Here is a 22,907-nt window from a genome sequence, read left to right as displayed (position 1 = left end):
CTGCTAAGCTAACTGCTTTTACTACATTCTCTGGCAACGAATTCCAGAGTTCAATTACACGTTGAGTGAAGAAATATTTTCTCTGATTCATTTTAAATTTACTACTTTGTAGCTTCATTGCGTGCCCCCTATTTTTGGAAAGAGTAAACAATTGATTCACATCTACCTATTCCATTCCACTCATTATTTTATAGAGCTCTATCATATCTCACCTCAGCCATCTCTTCTCCAAGCTGAAGTGCCCTAGCTGCTTTAGCTTTTCCTCATAGGGAAGTGGTCCCATCCCCTTTATCATTTCTCTGTACCAAAGCAAAGAATTCATTTAATCTCTCAGCTATGGCTTTGTCTTCCCTGAGTGCCCCTTTTACCCCTCGGTCATCTAGTGGTCCAAATGATTCTTTTTCTGGCTTCTTGCATTTAATATACATAAAAAATTGTTACTATGTATTTTTGCCTCCAACGCAATCTTTTTTTCAAAGTCTCTCTTTGCCTTCCTTATCAATGCTTTGAATTTGACTTACCATTCCTTATGCTGTTTCTTATTATTTTCAGTTGGATCCTTCTTCCATTTTCTGAAGGATTTTCTTTTAGCTCTAATATCTTCCTTCACCTCTTTTTTTAACCATGCTGGCTGTCATCTGGTCTTCCTTCCTCCTTTTTTAATACATAGAATATATTTGGCCTGGGCTTCCAGGATGGTATTTTTGAACAGCATCCATGCTTTAAATAAATTCTTGACCTTCGCAGCTGCTCCTCTAAGTTATTTTTTCACTGTTCTTCTCATTTTATCATAGTCTCCTTTTTGAAAGTTAAATGCTAACTTATTGGATTTCCTGTGTGTATTTACTCCAAAGCTGATATCAAATCTGATAATATTATAATCGCTGTTGTCAAGCGGCCCCAACAGCATTACCTCCTGCACCAGATCATGCGCTCCACTAAGGACTAGGTGTAAAATTTTTCCTTCTTTTGTTGGCTCCTGTACCAGCTGCTCCATAAAGCAGTCCTTGATTTCGTCAAGGAATTTTACCTCCCTAGCATGCCTTGATGTTATATTTACCCCATCAATATCAGAGTAATTGAAACTACCCATTATTATTGTGTTCCCCAATTTGCTAGCCTCCATAATTTCTGATAATATTTTTATATCCGTCGTGTTCATCCTGGCCTGGTGGATGGTAGTATACTCCTATTACTATCCTTTTCCCCTTTACAAATGAAACTTCAATCCATAGGGATTCCAAGCTATGTTTTGTTTCCTGCAGAATTTTCAATCTATTTGATTCAAGGCCCTCCTTCACATACAATGCTATCCCTCCACCAATTCGATCAACCCTATCACTACGATATAATTTGTACCCTGGTATGACTGCATCCCACTGGTTATCCTCCTTCCACCAGGTCTCAGAGATGTCTTTTATATCTAATTTTTAATTTTGTGCGATATATTCTAGCACTCCCATCTTATTTCTGAGGCTTCTGGCATTCGCATATAGATATTTCAAACCATGTTTGTTGTTCCTATTTACATCTTGCTTAGTAGTTGTCAGTGTTAATTTGCAATCTTTTGTCTGCTTTTTATTTAAAGACACTTGCCAGCTTATAATCGAACGAGAATAACGCCCAAGTTCCGACCTAAATCGGGAGATGGGCGTTCTTCTCACAAAAACAAATAAAGCGGCATAATCGAAAGCCGAACTTTGGACGCTTTCAACTGCACTCCGTCGCGGATGCGGACAAAGTTGACGGGGGAGTGTCGGAGGCGTGGTGAAGGCGGAACTGGGGCGTGGTTATCACCCGAACAGAGATGGGCGCCCTTCGCCGATAATGGATGCGTTTGTAGCTAGAATTTAGGGCACTTTTCCTGGACCCTGTTTTTTGACGAATAAGGCCCCAAAAAGTGCCCTAAATGACCAGATGACCCCCAGAGGGAGTCGGGGATGACCTCCCCTGACTCCCCCAGTGGTCACTAACCCCCTCTCACCACAACAAATGATGTTTCACAACTTTTTACTTTCACCCTCAAATGTCATACCCTCCTCCCAAGCAGCAGTATGCAGGTCCCTGGAACAGTTGTTAGGGGGTGCAGTGGACGTCAGGCAGGTGGACCCAGGCCCATCCCCCCCCTACCTGTTACAATTGTGCTGCTTAATGCTACTAGTCGTCCAACCCCCCCAAACCCCCTGTACCCACATGTAGGTGCCCCCCTTCACCGCTTAGGGCTATAGTACTGGTGTAGACTTGTGGGCAGTGGGTTTTGAGGGGGATTTGGGGGGCTCAACACCCAAGGGAAGGGTGCTATGCACCTGGGAGCTCTTTTACCTTTTTTTTTGTTTTTGTAAAAGTGCCCCCTAGGGTGCCCGGTTGGTGTCCTGGCATGTGAGGGGGACCAGTGCACTATGAATCCTGGCCCCTCCCACGAACAAATGCCTTGCATTTATTCGTTTTTGAGCTGGGCGATTTCATTTTCCATTATCGGTGAAAAGCAAAAACGCCCAGCTCACACCTTGGCGAATAAAGCATGGGCGTCTATTTTTTTTAAAAAATACGGTTCACTCCGCCCCTTCACGGACCCGTTCTCGGAGATTAACGCCCATGGAGATAGGCGTTTCTGGTCGATTATGCCCCTCTTGGTCTACTATGGTTTCTATTGCAACCTTGCTATCAGGATACCCGATGTTCCCTGTTTTGGACTGAACTAAGTCCTGTTGTTCCTTCTAAAGTCTATCTGTTAATGCTGTGGCAGAAAATTCAAGTTTTAAAAACTAAGGGAGAAAGGGTATGGAGACTAGCTAATAAAGTTTACTTTTTAAAAAAAATTCTGTTTATCAATATCCTACAGTTCCTCTTATAAACCCAATCTTTAAGTTACCAAACACAGAGCAAAATAATGTCACTTACCAGAGAAATGCCCTCTTTTCTCAGAAATTCTCAGAAAGAAAGTTAAGTGGAATCTTTCTTGTCTATATAGTTTGAATTCTAAGGATACTTCTTCAAACAAACCCTTTGAAGCTAGCCCAGTAATCAGATTGCCCTTAGTAAGCTTTGCAAATATTCTACTTCCTCACACCTTAACACTTAATTCAGGTCAGTAGCAATGCTACCTCTCCAGCAGACAAAGAACAGAAAATAACTTTCTTTTAGAACGGTTTGAACCTTGCTGCTATCCTTTCTAATACTCTTAGCTGTTAAGAGAAAGTTTCAGTTTAAAACTATGGGGAAAAGTGTTGTACACTATCCAGCTTATTTTTGAAAGAGAAAAACGCCTATAGTGCGACCTAAATCGGGAGATAGACGTTTGTCTCGCAAAGGCGCCCAAATTGGTATAATCGGAAGCCGATTTTGGGCGTTTCCAACTGCACTCCGTCGCGGAAACGAATAAAGTTGATGGGGGCGTGTCGGAGGCGTGGTGTAGGCAGAACTGGGGTGTGGTTATTAGCCGAGGAGAGATGGGCATCTTTAGCTGATAATCGGGAAAAAAAAGGCGTTTTTACTGCGATTTTGGGTCACTTTTCTTGGACTCCTTTTTTTTCACGAACAAGTCCCAAAAAAGTGCTCCAACTGCCCAGATGACCACTGGAGGGAATCGGGGATGACCTCCCCGGACTCCCCCAGTGGTCACTAAACCCCTCCCACCAAAAAAGCCCCACTTTAAAAACTTTTTTTCCAGCCTGTATGCCAGCTTCAAATGCCATGCCCACCTCCATGACAGCAGAATGTGTTCGATCCTGTCACAGCCTTTCCCTGGGTCAGATGTGGCTCTCGGGTGCAGTACAGGGTCACATCAGCATTGCATTGTGGTGGGTGTAGGGTATTGGGCTCCGTGATTTCATTAGCTTGTGTTACAGTCTCACGATATTGGTAGTTGGTAGGCTCTTCTCCCATGGTGCTTTTCCCTCTGCCTACTGGGTCAGAGTGTGCCCTGTTGTGTTTCCTGTTGTAGTCCATGCGGTAGTGGCCATTTTAGTAAGCCAGTTTTAGTTCCCTTTCCTGTGTTAGCCACGTTACAGAACTTAGTTCTTCCCTTGAATGTGGCTGAAAGAGGGCATTGTACAGCATTCTGCCAGCTCTGACCTACTGTTCATCTCAGTACCAGGGAGACTCGTTGCCAGTGGGGCACAACCTCTGATCTGCAGTTAACTGTGAGTAAATGCGGTTATTCCAATAAAGGACGTTATCGGAGAGATTAGTCTTCAGATGTCAACTGGTGTGTCAATGTTATATAGCAGCAACCAGTCCTAGAGGCCTGCGTGTATGCAGGTCCCTGGAGCACTTTTAGTGGGTCCCGCAGTGCACTTCAGCCAGGTGGCCCCAGGCCCATCCCCCCCCCACACCTGTAACATGTGTGCTGGTAAATGGGAGGCCTCCAAAACCCACTGTACCCACATGTACATGTAGGTGCCCCCTTCACCCCTAAGAGCTATGGTAGTGTTGTACATTTGTGGGTAGTGGGTTTTGGGGGAGGGGGTTGGGAGCTCAGTACCCGTGGTAAGGGAGCTATACATGTAGGAGCTTTTTCTGAAGTCCACCGCACTGACCTAGGGTGCCCAGTTGGTGTCCTGGCATATCAGGGGGGCGAGTGTCCTATGAATCGTGGCCCCTCCCACGACCAAATGGCTCGGATTAGGACGTTTTTGAGCTGGGCGTTTTTAGTTTCCATTATCGCTAAAAAAAACAAACGCCCAGCTCAAAAACGTCCATTTTTTCGAAAATACGGTTCGGCCCGCCCCTTCACGGACCCGTTCTCGGAGATAAACGCCCATGGAGATAGGCGTTTCCGTTCGATTATGCCCCTCCACAGAAACTAGTTAATAATCCTTGCTTTTTTCTTTTATTAGTTTTCTTAGACTGAACTAGGCCCTGCTGTTTCTTCTAGAATCTATCTGTTAATGCTGTGGTAGAAAATTCAATTTTTAAAAACTATGGGGGAAAGGGTATGGAGACTAGCTAACAAAGTTTGCTTTAAAAAAAAAAATCTAACTATGTTTATCAATATCCTACAATTCCTCTTTTAAACCCAGTTTTTAAGGTACAAAGCACAGAGCACAAAAATGTCACTTACCAGAGAAATGTCCTTTTCTCTCAGAACTTCTCATTGGTCAATAGTGACTGCTGCCATATTTGATAAAAGCTTCACCCATTACCTTCTAAAATAAATATATTTTATTTGGATCCCAGAATGTCTGGCAAACAAGAACCCTAAGGTAGAGATTTGTGTTTGGGTTTTAAAGGTTCACAAACAGGTCTGGTTTCCAGACTACCCATCATATGAAATTTTAACCTGATTTTAGACCACATATATCCATGCATATTCATTATGTCCTGTTTCAGTTGTCCTTACTCAATAAAGAAGTTCTGATTCATGAACTTGAGATGAACACCATACTTGGTATTGAACTCAATTTTCTTGTCACTACTGGGTTGCTGATACTCAGTGTTTTTATTGTTTTGCTCTGTCTTTCCTTGGATTATTACATAGAGATCGCTTTTAAACCCTGCAACAAAATGAAACGAATACTAGAACTGGACAAAACCTAACTCTTCCTCCTTGATTACCTGATGTGTTCTCACTCATTAACTTTAAAACACTACCACTCTGTATCTGTCATACCGGAATTGGCGATCGCCATCACGGTACTATGTAAGCCACATTTAGCCTGCAAATAGGTGGGAAAATGTGGGATACAAATGCAACAAACAAACAAATAAATAAATATTTAGAAGAAAAATGAACTTGATGGACCTCTCAGCTTCTTTCATACTAATCAATTTTATAGCTCAAAGCCATGACTAGGTATTTTAGTGCACATGGCAAGCAAGTATATTTGTCCTCCTATTTATATCTTGCTCTCTGCTCTTTCTCCTGTCTGTCTGAAGTCTCTCTCCCTCCAACCCGGATAGTAGAATGAGATCACAATTGCCCTGGCTTTTAATACACTGTCAGCCCACCCTTGCATTTCAGCCATTTCCTGGCCGTGGAATTTTTGTCCTGGCTGGATGCCCCTCTTACCCATCCTTCATTATGACCCTGATGTAAGTTGTGATTATGTTCCCATCTTTTATTTTTCTCACGTGCTCCTTCTCTTGTTAAATTTCCCAGACTATCTGCCCAGATGACACCAGAATTATGTGACCCTGAGATCTGGAGGAATATCTTCTCTGAGACAATAGTAACAGCTACCTTCTATCCCCAGGAGCTCTCTACGAACATCTTTGATTAATATTCACTTTCCTTATAAAGCTAGCAGAACTGTACAAAAGGAAAGAGTGTTTTAACAATCTGCCCTGAAAGAGATTTCAACAGTTTGACTTAACTGAGTTACCTGCATACTCCTCCTACCCACACATCACAGAATGGTTATCCAGAATAGCATGAAAGGTCACAGCTTTCTTTAGAGTTAGACTCATTTAGCATCGTCAGCACATAAAACATTTGCAAGCAACATAAAAATGCAACAAAATAAATCAAACTGAATTTCCCCTATGGGCATCTTTAACCCTCATTATGGCACCCGTTCAATTTCCTTACACTCAAAAGGAGATCGGCCAATCATACATCTTCAGTGCTTGCAAGATGTTGCTTCTGTGCTTTGCCATTGAATGTGAGGTAATGATGCCAGCCACTGAATGATCACCTACCTTCACCTACATATATTTTATTTTCCTAATTGTCCATACTAATTTTATCATAATTTGAAGTTTATATTCCTATTGTTTATGACAATTTACCACGCCTGAAGTTTTACCCATTATTTTTTATTTCTTATTATGATAATGAACTTCCTTACTTGAATACCTAACCCACTCTGTCTCCTTCACCTTAACTATGTATTTCTCTTTTCCGGAATTGGTGATCACCATTACGGAACAATTGTAAGCTACATTGAGCCTGCAAATAGGTGGGAACATGTGGGATACAAATGCTACAAATAAATAAATATATCTGAGACTGTAGAACAGTCATACTAGAATATAGAGTTGCACAGTTCTGCCACGTCGTCCTGAGAGCTTTGTATAGGTAGCTAGCTTATTCTTTCTCCTTCTTGTCCTATGATGCATCTGCATTTTTTTCACAGTGAAACCTCAAGCCCATTTCTTCTTATACCCGTGGTCTAAACATTTTTTTCTCTTTCTAACTCACAGCTCATGGTGAAGTCTTGACAAAGAGTGGTATTTAAAAATTCTGCCAGTCTAACTCCCCTCGCTTACCCTTGATTACTCTTGTTTGCCTTTCTCTTATGGGTCTTGACAGTGGTCCTTCCAACACTGGTTTGCCAGGATGGATCCTTCAGATGCTCCAAAACAGACTGGTAACTCCAAACATCCTTCTGTTCAGGGTGTCAGTAATAGAGGGATTCCTTCTCTTTGGAAATAGTCAGAGCAGAGCATCTCAAACTGTGGGTCAGCACCCCAAATGGGGTCACAAAACCTGCCTTTGGGGTCATGACCTAGGTAGGCTGTCCATAGATGCATCATTATTCTGCACCTCCAGGGGGGGGGGTGTCCCAGAATTCATTTGGCCACTATCAAGGGGTCACAGCCACAAAACGATTGAGAAGCACTGAGTCAGAGGGTATAGGAAGGGCGTTTTACCCTCCCCCCCCCCCAGAAATCATTGAGGGGGAATTGCCTCTCTCCAGATTCTCTCCTCTCCCAGTGTTCCCCTCACCTCTGCCACATCATGTAGAACAGTGCCAGACTTAGAGCGTCAGCAACTTGGGGAAGAAAATTAGACAAAGAGCCTGTGAGACCTCACATACCGATGGACCTCATGATAGCCCTGCCCTCCTCCTACACAGTTCTCCTGTTACCATGGAAACCTATGTGAGGGTCAAGCTACTGCATGGTCCCAAGCTAAATTTTCTTCACAGTGCTGCTTCTGTTGCTGGGCTGGCATTATTCTTCAAAATAAGTGGTACAGCAATAGAAAGTTCAAATACTGGCACTTCAGTACCAATGAAATTTTAGTGCTGGAGGCAATTGCTCTGTACTGCCTATTCCTAAACCTAGGCTTTCATTTGATATCCTCCTTGATTCTCGCTCCTACCCACTGGTGATAACTGCCCAATTTCCCAGTTCCCACTTACCTGTTTTTGCAAGATGTGGGAGTAAAGGAGAAGGAGATTTGGGACTAGCTGTCTGCCTTAGGTTCTTTTGGAACAATTTTATAAGTGGGCACCTTGTTTCAGGTACCCTAAAGTCCCATGGTGAAAGCCTATACCATAACGGCACCTGGGCACCCAGATTCCTTTATAGAATATAGTGTAACCTGGTATCAATGTGCCTTACATTTAGGTGCCTGCAGCTATGCCAACTATATTGAAATAACTGTGGGCACCCAAATGTTTCAAGGGTACATATAATTTACTATATTCTGTAAGCTGCATGCATAAGTGGCAGCCCTGCCCATGTCCTTCCAATGCTCCACCCATGTGAATGCTCCCTTGCGTTTACATGTTGACTCCTGGATTTATATATATGGCGCTCAACATTCCATGTGCAGATTTGGGCAGATGCCCAATTTGCATACACAATTTAATTGAGTAATGAGCCAATTAGCACCAATAATTGGGCGCTAAAAACACAATGTAACAAAGATCAGTTCCTTATCTCTTGCTTAACTAAACAGAGAACTTGCCTTGAGTTTAGCCAATCATCAAATTATCCCAACTGGCTCTGTACCACGCATCTCGTTCTCAGTTATATGGTAAGCCGTATTATAGAAAATCTTTATCATCATATCTATATTAGTTGAATGTTGTAATGCATGCTTATTAGGGGCATCATTAGTATTATGCTAACATTAGATTGTAAGCTCTTTGAGCAGGGACTGTCTTTCTTCTATGTTTGTGCAGCGCTGCGTATGCCTTGTAGCGCTATAGAAATGCTAAATAGTAGTAGTAGTAGTAATTGTATTATATCTCTGGTATTTGAATTCCAGTGCTGTTAAATGTGCATATTTTTGATACTGTTTCACTGTAGTTCTATTATTAGGTTTCAATTTACTGTTTTCAAGTTACCTTATTTACTATATTTATGTTCATTCTGGGTTATTTGACTATTGTTATGCTGTTAACAAAATTGTAAGTTTTATGTTAAACTGTACCTGCTGTACACCGCCTTGGTTGAATCTGTTCATAAAGGCGGTTAATAAATCCCAATAAATAGATAAATTAATTATTGGCATTAAATGGCAACTATTTGGATTTATGTGCTCATCTTGCTAAGAGCTATTCTATAAAGATGCGCAATTAAATCTTTTAGCGTGCAGCTGAAAAGGGGGTGTGGCCGTGGCAGAGAGATAGGCAGGTTAGAGATGTTCACTAAAGATGTGTGCAGTATTATAGAATTTGGGTATCCGTGCTTAATTTACACATGAGGATTTACACCAGGTTTCAGTTGATGTAAATCCTCACACCCAAAGTGGGGCCCAGATGCTGGTGCTACATGCTATTCTATAAATGGCACCCAGTGCGTATTTTTTTCAGTGTCCAAGTTTGGACACCATTTGTAGAATCTAGCCCTACGTCACTTAAGCACACCCTTAAAGCACTTATGTCATTTAAGCACACTCTTTGGTGTTTTGGTGCCACATATGCATGAAATTACTGGCACTTACCAGTGAAAGTGCCAGCACTCTGTACAATTCTTCGTGTGGCCATGGTACTCTCATACTGATATCTTAGTGCAAGTAACTGGTTATGCTATTTTAAAATCTGAATTTTAAATTATTTCTTATTTTTCTTCAATCAGTGCATTATCATCAGTGGAGAAAGTGGTGCTGGGAAGACAGAAAGTGCTCATCTTATTGTACAACATTTGACCTTCCTGGGAAAGGTATCATTCATCATGCAGGAATAGCATTTCCATTACCAGTACAAACTGCTGAAACAAATGCAACTTGTTTTTTGGTCTCTTTGTTTTTTGTTGTTTTGTTTTTTTTTAATAGCAAATGTATTTTGACATGTTACACTGCCCTATCCTGTTACCAAGTTGTCAGCTAGCCCCATTGTTTTCAGGACAGACTGATCCATTCCTGGGTTTATCCTCCTACTAATAGGGACACGTAGTCCTACTTTTCTTGAGGAAATTGATAGGGAAATGAGAACTGCACAGTCTGTCTTGAGAACTATATAGCCAGTATGCATCTTTAATCAGGTTCACATCTCTTGTCTGGAATTCAAAGCCACATTCTTTGATATTTTCTATCAGAGAACGCCATCTGTTTCATATAACTTTACTGCATCTCATTTACTGTTCTGGTTTCATTCTCTTTTATTTAATGAACCCACTTGTTTTCCATACCTACTTTCACAGAAGACAAGCTAAATCCCAGAGAGATCTTGCAAATAGGCTCTAATCACTGATCTGATTTCATAATGCCACATTTTGGAATCATAGAAGCATAGAAATAAAGTAACATATAAAAATGACAGCAGATAAAGACCATATGGCCTATCCATTCTGCCCATCTATATCATCCACTATATCTTCCTCTGCTTAAGAGATTTTTATGTGCTTCTCCTACACTTTCTTGAATTCAGATGCAGTCTTCATCTCCAACACCTCTATTGGGATGCAGTGATGTTCCTAGGGTGGCTGACACCTTGGGCGGATCGCTGATGCGCCCCCCCCCCCGGGTGCAGCGTGACCCCCGGTGAAAGGACACCCCCCTCCCCACCGGGTGCATTTTTACCTGCTGGGGGGGGGGGGTGCCGCACGCCTGTTGGCTTTGCTCGTTCCATGCTCCCTCTGCCCCGGAACAGGAAGTAACCTGTTCCGGGGCAGAAGGAGCACGGAACGAGCGGAGCCAACGGGCGCGTGGCACCCCCCCCAGCGGCGTGCACCCGGGGTGGACCGCACCCACCGCCCCCCCTTGGTACGCCACTGTTGGGATGCCATTCCATGCATCCAGTACCCTTTCTGTAAAGAAGCATTTCCTTAGATAGGAGTCTATCTTCTTTGTCCTTCATCTCATGTAGAGTTGCCAAGGGTTTACCCAATCCATGCAGGGAGTTATAGTTCTGATTTCCCCATTAAATTACCTAAGAAAAGCAAGACTACAACACCCTGCAAGCAAGGTGGTAAACCCAGGACTGGATCAACCCAGTTGGATGAATGTGGGTCCAGTTGGCTACCTTAATCCTATGCGTCCTCATTCCAGAGCTTCCTTTCACGAACAACTTTATTTAATATGCCGAAAGTCAAAAAATACCTAAGCAGTTTACAGAGTCCTAATTATGGAAGCAACATAAAAGACAAAGACAAGTGAGACTAGGCGGTAAAAGGTCTGAGAATCACAAAGACAATGACATACTGAGAAGGTATCTTAAGGGAGAAGCTACCAAACAAATGAGGACTCAGCTCAGATGAGTTATGCTGAAGAAAGAACTTCATTGAAGTATTAATTTTTCAGTGCTGATTTAAGTTTGCAAAAGGAAACTTCAGAGCAATATGGAATGGCAAACCATTCCACAGTACAGGTGCCACAACTTGAAAACAAGAATGACGAACAGTATCCAAATGAATCTATATGTAAGTTGGAACTACCAGTAAGTGTTATTGGGAAGAACAAAGAGATTGGGAGGGAACATAGGGAATAAGAGAGTTCAAAAAGATTCAGAAGGAATGGATCCTCAGAAGCTTAGCGGAGATTGGGTGGCAGAGCTGGTGGAGGGAGGCGGGGCTAGTGGTTGGGAGGCGGGGCTAGTGCTGGGCAGACTTCTATGGTCTATGCCCTGAAAATGGCAGACACAAATCAAAGTCAGGTATACACATAAAGTAGCACATATGAGATTATCTTGTTGGGCAGACTGGATGGATCATACAGGTCTTTCTCTGCCGTCATCTACTATGTTACTATGTAAAAAGAGATGATGGGAGACCAGTATAGAACTTCCTATGGGCAAATATGAGGATTTTGAATAGAATGCGATATATGACTGGAAGTCAATATTCCATGGATAACGGTGGTGAAACCCTATCATATTTGCCTGCTCCATAAAGCAGTTTAACCAAAGTGTTTTAAACTATCTGAAGTCTATAAAGCTGTGCCTGAGGCAATCCATGCAAAAGAGAATTGCAATAATAAAAGTATGACAACACAAATGAGTTAAGTAAAAGCCATAGAGCCTTCCTGTTTTTCAATGGGCATTACTTCAACATAAAGAATGACTTCTTCACCATTTTAGAGATCTGTAGGGAAAAAGCCAAGTGACTATCAAGAATGATTCTTAAAACTTTAATAGATTCCTTCAAAGCAAGCAGTGTACCATGGATAGAAAAAGCAGGCACGGAAGATGGCGCATGGTACACTGAAATAATTATATGTTGGCATTTTAAAGGATTTAATTTCAGTCCATTTGTAGCTAACCAATCAGTAATCTTATCAAGATGGATAGAAATATCTAGTTTGAAAGCAGCTGAATGAGTGGTAACTGGGTAGAGTAGCTGAATATCATCTGCATAGATATAGAAAATAAAGCCTAAGGATTGAATAAAGAGTGCCAGAGGTGCCAAATAAACATTAAAGAAAATAGGACCGAGAATAGACCCCTGGAGAATACCACAGTGGAGTGGAAATGAAGCAGAGACAGAGCTAGCCCAGGGAATCGATCTGATGAGTCTGCTTTGTTGTCTTTCAAGTCTGGTAGAACAAGGGCAACTTTCTACTCAGAGGGTAACAGTCCTTCTTGTAAGCTGATAGTCACTGTAGATTAAAGATAAAGAAGGAAGGACCATAGGAAACACTTCAATAAAAGGAGAGTTGTGGAGGCTCATTTTCAAAGCACATAAACTTACAAAGTTACATAGGTTACTATGGAGCTCATTTTTCAAAAGAGAAAAACATCCAAAAAGTGTCATAAACCCCATTTGGATGTTCTTCTAAAAATTTCCAAACTGGTATTTTCAAAACCTATTTTGCAGACGTTTATCTATGCAATTCATCTGCAGTGCATCTAACACAGTAACACAGTAGATGACGGCAGAAAAAGACCTGCATGGTCCATCCAGTCTGCCCAAGACAAACTCATATGTGTATACCTTACCTTGAATTTGTACCTGTCCTTTTCAGGGCACAGACCATATAAATCTGCCCAGCAGTATTTCCCGCCTCCCAACCACCAGTCCCGCCTCCCATCACCGGCTCTGGTACAGACCGTATAAGTCTGCCCTCCCCTATCCTCGCCTCCCAACCACCACCCCCTCTTCCCCCCAACTGCTCCGCCACCCAATTTCAGCTAAGCTTCTGAGGATCCATTCCTTCTGCACAGGATTCCTCTATGCATATCCCACGCATGTTTGAACTCCGTTACCGTTTTCATCTCCACCACCTCCCGCGGGAGGGCATTCCAAGCGTCCACCACCCTCTCCGTGAAAAAATACTTCCTGATATCTTTCCTGAGTCTGCCCCCCTTCAATCTCATTTCATGTCCTCTCGTTCTACCGCCTTCCCATCTCCGGAAAAGATTTGTTTGCGGATTAATACACAAAGAGGTGTGCCTGGGCATTTCAAAGGTGGGATTAGGGCATGCCTAATACTTGGATGTTTTACAGCCATAATGTAACAAAACAGGACTTAAACTAAGACGTTTTGGTCTACACCTGTTTTCAGAATGAATAAGGCACAAAATAACCAGATGACCACTGGAGGGAATCAAAGATGACCCCCTCTAACCCTCCAAAAATGTGAATAAAAATATGACTTACCAGCCTCTATGACAGCCTCAGATGTTAAAGTCGGGTCTATTAGAGTAGCATGCAGGTCTCTGGAATAGTGTAATGGTCAATGCAGTGCACTATGGAGTGGGGGACCCAGGTCCCTATCTCCCTTTACTTCTCACACTTGCGGTGGAAACTGTGACCCCTCTCAAGATCACCAAAAGTCTACTCTACCCACATATGTGTGTCCCCTTCACCCATAAGGGCTATTGTAGTGGTGTACAGTTGGGGACAGTGTGGTTTGGGTGGTTTTGGATGACTCAGTGGTGCATAATCGAACGGGGCGCCTAAGTTTTCCTGAGGGCGTCCTCGCAGGATGTCCCCGTGAAGGGGCGGGGAAACTCGTATTATCAAAACAAGATGGGCGTCCATCTTTTGTTTCGATAATACGGTTGGGGATGCCCAAATCTCAACATTTAGGTCGACCTTAGAGATGGTCCACATAAATGTTGAGATGGTCGACCTTAGAGATGGTCGTCCCCGGTTTTCGGCAATAATGGAAACCGAGGATGCCCATCTCATAAACGACCAAATCCAATTCATTTGGTCATGGGAGGAGCCAGCATTCGTAGTGCACTTGTCCCCCTGACATGCCAGGACACCAACCGGGCACCGTAGGGGGCACTGCAGTGGACTAACTGATGCACTAACTGAACGGAAAAAGCCCTTCCCTTACCGATCCCTTAGCGATTCGGAAAGGAAGGGGCATGCATGAAGGAAATTGCATGCAAATGAGCTGCTCACCCTTAGCTCATTTGCACATGATTTCCTTCCTAAGGAGGGGAAGCCAGTGCAGAGCAGCCAAGCATTATTCATGGCTGCTCTGCGCATGCCAAAGATGGCTTTATACACGCAGACAAGAAGCGTGTATAATAGCCATCTACAACCTTAAAAAAGCGCAAGTCCAGGTGAAAATGTCCAAGTGCTCGTCAGGGAGTATGGGTGAAGGACATCCAAGTGTTAGGTGCCTTCGCTATGCTTCCGTCCCTGCGACAGGCAGTTGAGGACGTCCAAAATGTGGGTGTTCCTGTGAGAAGGATGTCCATGCCTTTGTTATGCCTCTGACACCCCCCTTTATTCATTTAGATTTTGGATCACAAGTAGCAGCAGTAGGATTTAAATTGGTCACTTCTGGATTGCAAGACCAGTGCTCTAACCACTAGACCACTCCTCCACTCCACTCCTTTGAAATTTAGCCGTCCTTGGGGGGGGGGGCAGTTCAGGACATCCTAAATGTTTGAAAGAAGGACATCCATGCCTTCGCTATGCCTCCGCTGACACACACACACCTTCCTCCCCCAGGGACCTGCATACTGCTGCGATGGACCTGAGTATGATATTTGAGGCTGGCAAAAAAAGTTTTTAAAGTTGTTTTTTTCAGGGTGGGAGGGGGTTAGTCACCACTGGGGGAGTCAGGGGAGGTTATCCCCAATTCCCTCCGGTGGTCATCTGGTCAGTTCGGGCACCATTTTGAGGCTTGGTCGTAAGAAAAAATGGACCAAGTAAAGTCGGCTAAGTGCTCATCAGGGATGCCCTTCTTTTTTCCATTATCGCTCGAGGATGCCCATGTGTTAGGCATGCCCCAGTCCTGCCTTCGCTACACCTCCGACATGCCCCCGGGAACTTTGGTCGTCCCCGCGATGGGAAGCAGTTGGGGACACCCAAAATCGGCTTTTGATTATACCGATTTGGGCAACCCTGAGAGAAGGATGCCCATCTCCCGATTTGTGTCGAAAGATGGGCGTCCTTCTCTTTCAAAAATAAGCCTGTCAGGGGACAAGATAAGGGAGCAAAGGTCAGATGTGCACCTGGGAGCATTTTCATGAAGTGCACAGATGTGCTCTCTAGGGTGCCCCACTGCTGTTCTGGGATGTCTGAGGAACCAGACTACTAAAAATGCTGGCTCTTCCTACATCTCAATGGCATGAATCTCTATGTTTTGCACTTATTTGGTTTTATTTTTTTGAAAATGGACCAAAAAACAAAACATTCAAACCACAAAACCTTGTTCAAAACAGTATTTAAAAAAAAAAATGAAATGTTTGGGGGGGGGGGGGGGGGGGGGGTCAAAATGACCTCCTTTCCTATTCGGGTTTTGAACATTTTGTGCAAAACGTCCAGTCGGACTTAGACGACGTATCGAAAATGCCCCTGTATGGAATTTTGGAAGTCTGTGTGCTTTGAAAATGAGTACCATAGGGTCCATGATAGAAACCAACCTAGTTAACTCAAGAGATGATGAAAGAGTGAACATGGATAAAGACCATCATCAAAGGAGTCATCAGAAATGAGTAAGGTGGTACTACAGTCAGGTACTGAAGCCTGACGTTTAAAGGTCTTATCCTGGAAGTTAACTGCAAGCTTGGGATGTTGGGATTTTCTCTTGTTTTTCCTTGCCTTCTATTTGGAGTGAGTTTGCTCATGTTTCCTATTCCTTCTTAATGTAAAGAAGTATTTGAACATCTCTATTGTATTCTATCTTCCCTCTGCCACTTTTCTTCCAAAGCATACATATGGAGATCTTTAAATCTGTCCCCATACACTTTATGACATCTAGTAGCGCTATTGAAATTATAAGTAGTAGTAGTTTATATCTTTTTTGAAGGTGCAGTTTCCAAAATTGTACACTGTATTCTAATGGAGTACAATGGAACAGTACTTGCCTGGTTCAGATCCTATCTATCAAACAGGCAACAATCCATAATGTTTTGCAGCAACTCATCACCACCATGGACACTGACCTGTGGGGTACCACAAGGATCGATACTGTCACCTATTCTGTTCAATATCTAGCTCAAGCCACTAGCTGAGCTGATTTGGTCAATGGACACTCAGTTCTACATCTATGCGGACGATATGCAGCTACTCATACCCATTGAACCTGACTTACCTACAGCCTTGAATAAACTGATTACCTGTCTAACATCAATTCAAGAATGGGCTAAACACAACAAACTTTGCCTGAACCCAAGTAAAACCAAGCTTCTCTGGGTCCCTAACACAAGTGAATGCATACCTGACATCAAAATTCCTTTTAGGAAGTACGAACTCCCCCTCAAATCATAAGTCAGGAACCTTGGAATACAGTTAGATTCAATACTTACTCTAATTCCCCAAATCCAAGCAGCCTTCAAGATCTGCTGCTACTATTTGTGACAGCTACACTGCCTCTCTCCTTACATCGACAAGGTAAATCTTATCCCAGTTGTGCATGCCATGATAACATCAAAAATGGATTCCTGCAATGCACTAAACAGTGGTCTGACTACAAAGGGCCTGCACCAGCTCCAGCTGATTCAGAATGCAGTAGCACGACTCATAGAAGGTTGCAAGCAATGTGACCACATCACACCATTTTTGCAAAAACTTCATTGGCTGTTAGTAGAATATAGGGCCCTCATAGGACATGGCCCTGAGTACCTGAAGAATAGGATGATCCTCTACACACCGCCAAGGACACTAAAGTCCTCTAAAGGACTATGACTAACCACACCCTCTCCAAAAGACATTACATTATGTGATACCCGCTAGCAAGCCTTCTCCGGAGTATCCTCCACACTCTGGAATACACTACCTGAAAGGCTCCACTTAATACAAGACTATCTCTGTTTTAATGGAAGAAGTAACTAACTTGTTAGTCTCACTCACACACACAAGGAGTGACACGGGCTGCACATACTGCAGTGGGACATGCTTATCCACTCCTACCCTAGCTGAGATAATATTTAACCATCTCTCTGATCTCATGTGCAACTTTCTTTAAATTAGTCACCTTACTTTCTGACTCTTCTTACTCTCTTACCTATCTGTGTGTTCCATTTTTGCTTTACCCTTCACTATCATTAAAATGTTCTATTACGTATTGTCTTGACATTGTAAGTAGTATACTATGCCATACTTTGTATTGTTATTTGAATATTTTTACATCTGCAATTGCCTATTGCTCATGTTTGATCTATTCTTACTGTACACCCTGATTCTTCCTTCCTCAAACTGAAGAGCTAGTATATAGCCCTGGAAGAGTCAGGGTACTGATCTGCAGAGTCTGTTGATCTGTGTCCAGTTGTCCTCTTTCAGCTCAGCAGCTTCTTCTCCTCTGCTGGAGATCCTGGCATATCGTTGATGTGCTTCTTGTTGTCATGGATGCTTCTCATGTTTATCACTTCCTTTCTTATTCCTTCCACAGTTTCAGTATGTACAGATGCAGAAACTCTAATGGGGGAAGCAGCTTTGGTCATTCATCAGAAGACTGTGGGGCAATATTTAAAGGCACTTATTTGGGTGGCACCACCCAGTACCTGGAGAAGTGACACTTATTGGGATCGGTCATTGATTTTCAGCAGCATTATCTGGATAATGACACTTAAAATGATCATAGACCACTCTGCTGCTCTCCAGATAGAGCCTGGGGTGGTCCAGGGACAGAACCTGGGTGGAGCAGAAAATTATCTGGATGGTGGTGACATTCAGAACCACTATCTGGATAATTTAGGATAGCACTGATAATCAAGTATTGGCTAGCACTAAATATTTGAGTATATGTTTAATATCAACCCATTTGTTCTTGCTTGTCTATAACTCTTATTAAAACTTGACAAAATATTTTTACTAGCACAATGTTTAGTAACAAAAAAAAATCATGACTTTTCACATTGGTGGACTACTGTATGCAGTAAATATTGCCCAATTTATTTCTGCTTTGTGTCATTTACTATGTTACATGTTACTATGTTACAGTGTGCAAACAGAGGCATAATAGGAATCATTCTAAAGCAGGCTAAAGTAGTCTAATTTGTTGTGTGAACATTTGCTGAGTACAAGTGTAATTAATAATAATAATAAACTGAAGCATCAAGGGTTCATCTGATCCATATTTATTCTGTCCAGGCTAATAACCGTGCTTTGCGAGAGAAGATTCTTCAGCTGAATCCTCTGGTGGAGGCATTTGGAAATGCATGCACTGTCATCAATGACAACTCCAGTCGTTTTGGAAAATACCTTGAAATGATGTTCACACCAACAGGAGCCGTAATGGGTGCAAAAATTTCTGAATATTTACTGGAAAAGTCTAGAGTCATAAAACAGGCTGTGTAGGTGATATTGTTCTATTACAACTACATATTTGTGCATAGAGGGGTAAATTCTATAAATTGGCACCAAAAAACACACTTAAGTGGTATTCTATAAGCCATGCCTAAAATTCAGTGGAAAGTCATGCCTAAATTTATGCACAGAGCACTATTATTCTTTAATTACACTCATAACTTGAAGACACGCCCCTGTTCTATCCCAAAATACCCATGATCCTCCCATTTCCGTACCCCCTTTTTTTGAAACGTGCATAACGTTTAGGCGCAGATCTCACACAAAAGTTTATGCACATTGGTCCCAATTAAATCTAATTAGTGCTAATAATTGCTTGTTTAAAAGCTTGTTATTCAATTAAAATGCATGCGCAAATCAGGACCACACCTAAACTTGCATGTGTAACTTTTGGTGACCTTTATAGAATCACCAAAAATCACCAGGGGGATAGAGGATAATTCTGTAACATTGGTTGTTTGGTCATCTCCTCTGTTCCTTCTGTTGTGCTTCAAGTTGTAAAGATTTGTCCCTCTTTTCTGTTATCTATCTAACATTATTGACCCCCTCACCACTCAGTTCTTGTTTAGACAAAGTTTCTTCCTGGCTACAAAACCAGAAACTCGTCCTTAACGTTTCAGAAAGTGAATTTATTCATTTCCCTAACCCCCACTTTCCATTCCTAACTTTCATGTTTTTATACCTCTATTTGCCTTTACTATCTCTTTCTCTGTTCTCCCCTTTCCTCACTGCCCTTCGTGGGATTTTATTTTGTAAAACGCTTCAATGCAATATTGTGAGCAGCAGCATATTAAATGTCTGTAAATAAATAAAATAAATCAATTGCCTCCTATGTCCCACTCATCCAGTCTCTCAGGTCCCAATGACCTTTCCCAATGGTGCCCTGCCACAAACAACCTACTGCACCAATCCAGTCAACAAGAAGGTCTTGAGAGGGGGCCAAGGCCACCAAGTGTTGATTCTGACAGCCCCTGGTCTGCCTCTATACATTCCTCTGCTATGGTATTTGTAATGAATAGTCTATGTTTTTCTCCTCCCCCCCACTTTACTTTCCACAATAAAAAAGAAATGGAAATCCATTTATTATATAGTGTGTCTGTGCTATATTTCTTTCAGAGGAGAAAAGAATTTTCATATATTCTATTACATTTATGCTGGACTTTATCATCAGAAGAAATTGTCAGATTACAGGCTTCCAGAAAAAAAGCCACCCAGGTACATTTGGTCTTCATTGATTATGATGCTGGATATAACTAGCTATAGTTACCTTTCAAGTATTACATGTATGTTTAAAAATTATTTTATGCATTTTGTAGAGTTATCCAACATCTTAAAAATGCCATCTGTATTTCATAGGTATATTAATAATGAAACTGGGAAGGTGATGCAAGATATAGTCACTAAGGAGACATACAGGAAACAGTTTGAAGCAATTCAACATTGCTTTAGGATTATAGGTTTCACAGATGAGGTAAGCGCTATAGCATGAATGTCAAAATACTGTTCTTCAATTAAACAATACAATATTAGTTTTCTACAATAAGTAGATTGTATTTTTGTGAGGAGAGAATGCAGATAATTTAGGAACACTCCACTCGATCTGAATTGCAAAATGGTGATAGAGTCTAGTATGGAACCATAACATTGGTAAGCAATGAATTGAAGGAACTATTTTTCCCTTACAATTAAAACTGGCTTGAGGGTGCTTATATATATTTTGCCTATATTTTTGTTTCTCTTTAACCTAAATTGATGTTGAATAATGGATGTGCTCTCTGCTGAAAAATTCATGCACTGCATCATTATTTTCAGTACTTCAGAAGAAATATTGTGAAGTTATGATTGAGCAGAATTGTACTAGCATAAATCAGTCTCAGTGTCTTGGATGCAGGGCCGGTCTTAGGCAGAGGCGACAGGGGTGGCTGCACAGGGCCCTGCACTTCTAGGGGGCCCTACAGCCCTAGCATGTCCCCCATACTATGAAACGTACATTCGCATTTCTCCATGGAGAATGGTGGGCAGTGGTTGCAATTTGCATAGCCCGTTGGTCACTGAGCCTAGAGCCTGCTCTTTGCTGTGTCCTGTTCCCTTTTGATGTCACTTCCTGCTTCTGTAAGGGTGGGATGTAGCAGAGAGTAGGTTCCAGGCCTGGCAGCTATCAGTCTATGCAAATTGCTGTCACTGCCTGCTTCTATCTATGGAGAAAAGCGGATACATGTTTTAAGGTATGGGGCAGGCCCACTGAACTGGTCTGTACAGGGCCCTGCAATTGCTAAGGCCAGCCTTGCTTGGAAAGTCAGAGATATGCCTGATTATTATCAGGATTCACAGATAAAGTTCTACAATCAGGGCCTGATTTTCCATTGGGCTGACTAGTATCTGCCTAGGTTGTTGCTGTGCTGTAGGAGTGCCTAGTCTGTATTAGAAAAGATAAAGTGATGAAAGGCTAGTTGTTTGACAAGGACCCCAGTCCCTCCTGAATTTTGGAGATGGGATTATCCCACTAAGAATAGACTTTAGCGCTCATAGAAGCATTCCCCTTCCGTCCAGGGGCATATCAGGAGTATCCCCACCCTTCTCTACAATCTATTATATTATCCTGTTAGATATGTCTAGCAATCCAGTTTATAAAGAGCTACATTTTATTTTAGAAAGGATGTGCATCCAAATGCATATTACTTTGAACTTGTCCTCATTAAATTAAATTTCATCTGCTATTAAAACAGACAGAGAGAAAATATAGTGCACTTGACAAGATGCTTCTCTCCTTCTTAAATTACTTTGAGTTAAGTGTTGTCCAAGTTACTTACTATTTACTTCTTTAATAAAAGTAATGTTAAGTTACTGTGGCCATATAAAGTAATGAGACATTATATTGCTCGTTAGTGGAAAAAGTCATGAATAAAGTTTTTTCATTACATTTGCATGAAAGTGATTGTTACAATTACTTGTTACTTTTAGAAGTAATATATTACCAGCAGTATATTACTTAGTAATATATTACTGCCTAACCCTGAGTTTTTAAAAATTGTAAACCCGTATTTATTTGTTGTTATCTTTAGAATAATTTCATAAACTCTCTTCAGCAACCTGTTATGTTATTGTATGAGGATTGGAGAGATACAGACTTGAGTGATTTAAATACAAATTCTTCTCTCTGTTCACTGTAGGCAAAATGTTGCATAGATTTGTTCTGTCTTTGTGTTCTGGGCTATTATTACCGTATACAGAGAAATGGTTCCATGTATGATTACATTAGATGAGTAATTTTATGTCCAAAAAAAAAAAAATAAAACAAAAAACCACCTATGTTATAATGGCAACATAAGTGCCTATCCGCCTTTATAACAGAGGCTCTCAGAACTCTCCCTACTAGTGCACTAATTCTCGTGCACATATTAAGGTGTAAATGTGTGCATGTATCTTATGCGTGTACATGCATATTTTATAAAATACATTCATACATCATAATGCCATCCCAGCCCCATACAGTCTATGCTCCCAGGAATGGCCTTGGGGCCCTTATACTAAGGTGCACTGAAAAATGGCCTGCGGTAGTGTAGGCAGGGGTTTTGGGTACGCGCTGAATCATTTTTCAGTGCACCTGTAAAAAAAAGTCCTTTTTAAAATTTTTGCTGAAAATGGACATGCGGCAAAATGAAAATTGCCGAGCGTCCATTTTGGGCCTCAGACCTTACCACCAGCCACTGACCTAGTAGTAAAGTCTCACGCGGTAACCGAGCGGTAATGACCTCCGTACACCAAATGCCACTTGGCGTGCATCCAATAGGTGCGGCAGAAAATAAAAATTGTTTTTTGGCTGTGCATATCGGACGCACAGCAAAAATGAAATTACCACAAGAGCCATGTAGTAGCCATGCAGTAAGTCAATTTTGGCATGCGTTGGGCACGCGTAGACGCTTAAGTGGCTTAGTTAAAGGGCCCCTTTGTGTAGAACTGGGTGCTATTTTTCAGTAAGCATACTTTTTTATTACTAATTTTTAACAGATAACTGTACACTTAAGCAGAAGAAATATAGCATTGTCCAACAGTAACAATATAAAAGGGAAAAGCAAACATAT

General features: G+C 41.9%; 1 protein-coding gene across 1 annotated transcript in view; it reads left to right on the top strand.

Annotated features, from left to right (window-relative positions):
- Positions 1–22,907, top strand: part of MYO3B (myosin IIIB) — a 634,284-nt gene that overhangs the window by 294,575 nt on the left and 316,802 nt on the right. The window contains 4 exon segments of the mRNA XM_030210853.1: positions 9,754–9,837; positions 18,610–18,812; positions 19,942–20,040; positions 20,182–20,296. Coding sequence (XP_030066713.1) covers positions 9,754–9,837; positions 18,610–18,812; positions 19,942–20,040; positions 20,182–20,296 — 501 coding nt within the window.

Source organism: Microcaecilia unicolor, chromosome 7 (assembly GCF_901765095.1).
Source record: "Microcaecilia unicolor chromosome 7, aMicUni1.1, whole genome shotgun sequence".
Taxonomy (NCBI): Eukaryota; Metazoa; Chordata; class Amphibia; order Gymnophiona; family Siphonopidae; genus Microcaecilia; species Microcaecilia unicolor.
Note: the sequence above shows the minus strand (reverse complement) of the source record. Positions and strands in the feature narration are given on the sequence as shown.